The 6,584-nt window shown below is 33.9% G+C and overlaps 1 protein-coding gene across 1 annotated transcript in view; it reads left to right on the top strand.

Moving 5' to 3' along the window:
* Positions 1 to 6,584, top strand: part of LPIN1 (lipin 1) — a 189,876-nt gene that overhangs the window by 109,993 nt on the left and 73,299 nt on the right. Inside the window, exons 5-6 of the mRNA XM_042783670.1 lie at positions 2,443 to 2,568; positions 4,411 to 4,518. Coding sequence (XP_042639604.1) covers positions 2,443 to 2,568; positions 4,411 to 4,518 — 234 coding nt within the window. The remainder of the gene's footprint in view (positions 1 to 2,442; positions 2,569 to 4,410; positions 4,519 to 6,584) is intronic.

The following is a 6,584-nucleotide window of genomic DNA, read 5'->3' as shown; positions in this document are numbered from 1 at the left end:
GTGTTTTGCAGATTCTACATTATTCTTTAGCATTGAATAGTATTCCATTGTGTGTACGTACCATAGCTTGGTTATCCATTCCTGAGTTGATGGAGACGTAGGTTGTTTCCATCTTTTGGCTATTGTAAATATTGCTACAATGAATATGGGTGTGCACATGTCTGTTCTTGTCTTGGCTCTCACTTTTTTAGGATATATGCCTAGTAATGGAATGGCTGGGTCAAATGGTATATCTAATTCCAACTTTTGAAAGAATTGCCATACTGCTTTCCATAATGGTTGTACCATTTTACAGTCCCACCAGCAGTGTATGAGAGTCCTAAAATCTCTCCACATCCTCCCCAGCATTTGTTATTTTGTGTCTTGTTGAACTTTGCTACTAGTGCTGGAGCAAGATGATATCTCATTGTTGTTTTGACTTGCATCTCTCTAATAGCTAATGATCATGAGCATTTCTTAATATGTTTGTTGGCTGCTTGAATATCCTCCTTGTTGAAGTGTTTATTCATGTCTTCTGCCCATCTTTTAGTTGGATTGTTTGTCTTTTTGTTGTTGAGGTGTTGTAGTTTTGTATAAATTGTAGAGATAAGTCCTTTGACAGATAAGTCATTACCAAATATTTTTTTCCCAATCTGTAGGTTCTCTTTTGACTCTTTTGAAGAAGTCTTTGGAAGCACATAAAAATTTAATTTTTAGAAGGTCCCAATCATCTGGTTTCTCTTCTGTTGTTTGTGCATTTTGAGTTATGCTTGATAGTCTATTTGTGCCATATATTATTGTTGTTGTTGTTATGTGCCCTCGAGTTGGACCCGACTCATAGTGACCCCTCCTTGGGTTTCAAAGGCAGTATCACAATGGATGTAGATTGACCTATCTTCCTTCCGAGGAGTGGCTGGTGGGTTTGAACTGCCAGCCTTCTGGTTAGCAGTCATGTGCCTTAGCCACTATGCTACCAAGGCCCCTAAATTTGCCCCTAGTTTTTCCTTGAGGAACTCTGTAGTTTTAGGTTTCATATTTAAGTCTTTGATCCATCTGGAGTTTGTTTTTGTGTATGGTGTGAGGTACGGATCTTGTTTCATTTTTCTGCAAATGGATATCCAGTTTTGCCAACACCATTTATTAAACAAACATTCTCTTCCCCATTTAATGGAGTTCAGCCCTCCCCCAAAATTTCTTATTTTTCTGTTAAGAATTTTAGATTAAATTTTGGAATTATGTGCAGTTTATCTTATAGCATAATGATTAGATGTAGTTTATAACCAAGATATAGCTGATAATGCCAAAACTCCTTGGCTGACAACATCAGCAGTTCCGAAGAGTACCATTGACAGGAACTGAGCAAATCAATAGTCCATGAACTGAGCCTTTGTTTCAGAACCTATTTGTTCTTATTTGTATACTAGCTGTGTGCATGGCAAATAGGCTGATATATAGATAGTTTTGAAAATGAAGGGAGAGCATAAAGTAGGTTTCTCTACAAGCAAACTTCTTCCTTTTTAATTTTGAGTAGGCCCAAAGTTTAATGGACATTTTGTTCCATTTTTCTTTGCTTTTAACTGTGATGAAATTCTGTTTTTCCATGTTACTATTTTGGTGAAAAGTTCCAATTTTAAAAGACAAAACTCATTTGCAAATATTTTTTGCATGACATTCATACTTTTATGCAATTCAGTGTAATTTTTGATAGCTACTTTTATATCTTTCTAAAATAAAGAAGGGATAGAGGAACATCAGGAGTATTTCCCCCTATTTTCATTATTCAGAATAAGATTTTTTCTTTCTGACTAAAAATGAAGGCAAAGTAACAGTGCTCCTTTCCTAACTACAGCTTCTAATCTGTTACGGATTAAGAAACTAGTTAATTGGGCTTCTTAGAGTTGCCTCCCCTGCATGTCTTTTAATTATAGAAGCTGGTGATAGTTCAGGTAACATTACAAATACAGGTAGATGACCTCTGGATGAATGAAATATTAAATCATAGTTTATAATGAGTGTACTTAGACCTGTAACAAAGTGTTTTTGCTATCACTTTCCATTGTAAGATACATTTGATTTATATCACTTACTTCTTCTGGCAGATGAAACATGCAGATATGTGCATGCTGTATGTATATCATTCACTTATTCAGCAGTTCCACCTGTACATGGGGAAGGGTGGAAGTGTGGAAGGTGCTACAGTGGAAATAGCAAGTAGTCTAATCATTATGTGCATGTATAAATCCACACACAAAATAGTTTTACATTTATAATTCACCCAAAACATAAATAAATATACACCCATTAATTTGTGTCTTTATTTACTTTTATCCTCTCTACTGCCTGCAATATGCCTGAGAGGTTTAAAATGAGATCATATTAATCTTCAAAGCACTTACAGATAGTCAAGAAAAAATTGAAACTTTATTATGAAAATGTCACTAATAATTGTTTTTTTCCTCCCAGAACTCTTCCTAGTGATATACCTCCATTCCAAGATGATGCTCCTAAGGAAAATCTTTCCCCAGCCTCAACTTACACTCAATCAGCATCCTACCCTAATTCAGACAGAGAGTGGTCCCCTAACCCAAGGTAAATTCCTCTTGTGTGTTTATGTGTGTGTGCTTGCTCACCTGACCCAGGGCAGAGGACTTTGAAGTCAGTGATTGGAAGCATATCTAATAACATAGTAAAATATAAGGAAAAAATAAAATAATTGGGATCATAAAAAAATAAAGTTTAGTGAAATATCAATCAGCATTGAAAAGCAAACTTGTATAGATAATAAAATTCTGTCCAATAGCATAATCCATCTCCAGGCATGACCCTTGGCTCCCTTGAGGTGATAATGACATTTGGTTACCTAAGGGTAATTGTTAACAGGAGAAAACAGGGCAACAAACCTTTCTTGATACTTGGGCCTAAAGTACATTTTAAGAACAGAGACGTTGCTTCAGGGGCCACTGAATCCCTTCAGGAATATTAGAATGACACCTTCTGTCCATGCTTTAATCTGTTCTGCTGAAGTCAAGAGCATTTATTTCTCTGAGATGAGATCTTAGGTTGCCGTAGAGTTCCGGTATGGACTTGGAGAATATACCTGCTCAGTGTGCAAATCACCATCCTAAAATAAAGATTCCAGAGAATTTTAAATCAATGAAGGCTACTGAGCATGTATGAGAGTTTACTTTTAAGTAGATAGAAGACTGGGGAAGAAGAAAGATCTACATCATACATTCTCGCCAGGGACTTCTCACCAGTGGGATGAGAACTGGTTCTTGAGAGGCAAAATTTTTTAGATATTATAATTGTTTGTGACCTTCTAAAGGGCCCACAGTACATAAACAGATGTACAGTATATCTTTCATGGGAAAGGGAGGCTATTTAGGAAAAATTATGTCTCAAAATATCTTGTTAAAGTGGTCATAATAATAATGATGATGATGATGATGATGATAAATCAAGAAACAGTGGTCTAAGTAATGTAATTTCAAACTTTTTAGTAGCCATATTTAAAAAGGGAAAAGAAACAGAAATTATTTTTAGTTATACATTTTTTTTGACCCAGTATGTTCAAAACATATTATTTCAATAAGTAATTCAGTTTTAAAAATTATTAATAAAATACTTCATATTTTTGTTTTGATAACATGTTTTCAAAATCTGTTGTGTACTCTATATGTACAGCATGTCTCCATTTGGAGTAGCCACATTTCAAGTGCTCAGTAGCCACATGTAGCTAGTAGCTATCATTGGAAAGTACAGATAGAGACTGTTCTAGAACCTCATACATTTCTGTCCCTAGATTTGTGGACAGAAATTCCTAAGGAGGAAAAAACACAATACTTTGAGAAGAAAATTATGTGGAATATTTTTAAGTAATAAATTGAAAAGTATGTTCAAAACTATACATTAATTTTAAGAATTTAAAAGAAAATTTTGAGCACAATTCTGAATATAGTTCTCGGTCTTTAATATTTTTACTTTATAAATCCCCTGTGCCTTTTAGATTGTGTAGACCTGACTACTGTCAAATGGAATTACAAATCAGGATAAAAAGACACATTTTTATACTTGAAAGTGTATATTTTATTTAAAAGAGACAGTTGGCAAAACAAATTATCAGATTTTTGGCATATGCGGTTTGATTAAGCACTAAATATGACCAGAGATAAACAATATTTTATGGGCATATGGATAAAATAGAAAATGAAATAGATCTTTTTGCAATTTCCTGTTTTTGTGGTTCACAAAACTCATGCTGATATCTTACTGATTTCAGCATGTAATCCTTCAGTGTTGTCACATGCCTAAGTATTTTCCTTTTCTTATACATGTTACTATTGAGAGTAGGCCAATCATTAAAGTGAAATTTAATTTAATTTAATTGACTATGGTTTTTCTCTCTTTTAATGTTTATCGTGTGGTGTCCAGTAGCCTGGTAGATTACAAAAGGACCCTCCCTCATCTTGCTGTTGCTCCTGAGGGTGGCCTTTCTAGCTCTTGCCCTCCACAGTCTTCCCACTTCCATACTTCGGAAAGGTAGAGGAGTTATTTCCCCCTTTTGAATGTATTCAATAATAAAGATTTGGATCTAATGCTTATAAATCTATTTTACTAACCCAATTACTTATGAAGAAAATGCATATAACTTATATTTATTTAATACAATAATTTTGATCTTTCATAAATCTATTTTACCACTAACCAAACTACTTATGAAGAATATGCATATAGAATTCCTTTCATTTTAAGGATTTATAGATTATTATTATTATTTTTTTTAAGTGCTAAATTTGATCCTCTGGAAATTATGGTCAAGCATATAATTTTTACCTAATTTGGTGGAGTGCTTTAAAAAGAATAATCAAATATAGATTGGGAATATGATCCTTTGTTTTGTGTCTAGGGTTGTTCAACAAATACTTTTACAAGGTATTTTTAAGATGATACGCTAGTATTAAAGGAGAGTTATTATAAATATTTAAATAGTGCCTTAAACTTTCTGAATAATGGAATCAAATATTTTCCTCAGAATTTCTAGAACAGAATTTTGGCAGAGAACATAGGTTGGATTTTAATTTGTATTTTCATTTAATGCAGCTGTCTTAAATTGCTGCTTTCATTCCCTCAATTTTGCCCACACTTTTGCCTTACCTATTTTGTGTACTTAAATAATTTACTTTGAAACATTAGCAAGTGAAGCTATGATTAATTTCTACAGAGAAGACTTTTTTCTTTGTGATTAAAGAACCAACTCTCAGGATATACATCATTGGGAGGTTACGTATGCGGAAGAAAGGCTGTTTTAAAATGAGGTAAACTAGGTTGTAAGCGATTATAATGACTTGCCTAATTGGAACTGACAAAAATACTGAAAACTGTTGTAAGGCTACTGAATACATTATTTATTAAAAAAAATAATAATAACTTTGTAAGCTTACTTTTTTGAACAACCCTTGATCTTAAACATCTAATATTTGCCAGTGGGACATTTAATTAATTAATTTATTTATTTATAATTTTGATTTGGGTGAAGATTTACAGAGCAAATTCACTTTCCATACAGCAGTTCACATATACTTTGTCTCATGTCATTGACCACAGTTTACCACAATGCAACAGCTCCCAGTGGGGACATTTTAGAACCAATTTACTGTTAAATCACACTCAGCTTTATGACATCTTTTCCCCAATTCATCTTTAGTCAGTCTGAATTCCCTTAATGACCAACGGTAGAATGTGCCTATGTATTTGTATGCAGAATCCTTTTGAGAGGTGGTGCTGTTATGGTGTAAATGGTCAGCATTTATGGTAGTGGCATATTTAATGTGAGAGGTGGGACTTCCAGCTTATGGCTTTCATATAGCACTTGGTTCTTGATGAATATTTACACATTTAATTGCTTCTGTGGAACCCTATGGCTTATAGCTTTTCTGGAAGGATCAGGAGGTTATGGGTTCTGGTGTTGGGAGAACTTGTTCAGCATTTTCATTCATTGTTAGAGTAGAAGTAGGTTGATTACAGCTCGTAGGCTAAATCTGTTTTTGTAAACATAGTTTTACTGGAACACAGCCACTTTGATTACATATTGCCTGTGGCTGCTTTTGCATTATAATAGCACAATTTTGTCCTTTTGACAGAAATCATATGATCCACAAAGCCAGAAATATTTGCTATCTGGGCTCACGCAGAAATTTTGCCAGCTCCTCCTCTTGAGCAAATTAAGACCTGTTTAAAAGGCTTTATTTAATTTAGTGGCAATCGGTAAGATAATTTGTTTTTCCAAAAAACTTATAACAAAATATAAATTATATTTTATGTGATAAACTAAAATGGCAAGAGCTTTTTGTACAAATGATTTGAGTATTGGGTATAGCATTGCTGAGGGTAGGAAGCCAATTATGATGGACTTTCTCTGTGGTGACTCTGAAGGAAGAATGGATTCAGGTCATGGTTGTATGTAAAAAGGCCTCTCAGATTACAGGATTCATTTTTCACATTTCACAGATACTGAACATACAATGTGGAAACTTTAGTGCCAAGAAAGCATTGTGACCATTTGAAGAAAAGCATAATTACAGAACTAGATTCCTCTAGTTATATAC

The sequence above is a fragment of the Orycteropus afer genome, unplaced genomic scaffold (genome assembly GCF_000298275.1).
Source record: "Orycteropus afer afer isolate SDZICR_OR568_19922 unplaced genomic scaffold, OryAfe1.0 scaffold00025, whole genome shotgun sequence".
NCBI classification, from domain to species: domain Eukaryota; kingdom Metazoa; phylum Chordata; class Mammalia; order Tubulidentata; family Orycteropodidae; genus Orycteropus; species Orycteropus afer.
This window is presented reverse-complemented; position numbering and strand designations above follow the sequence as displayed.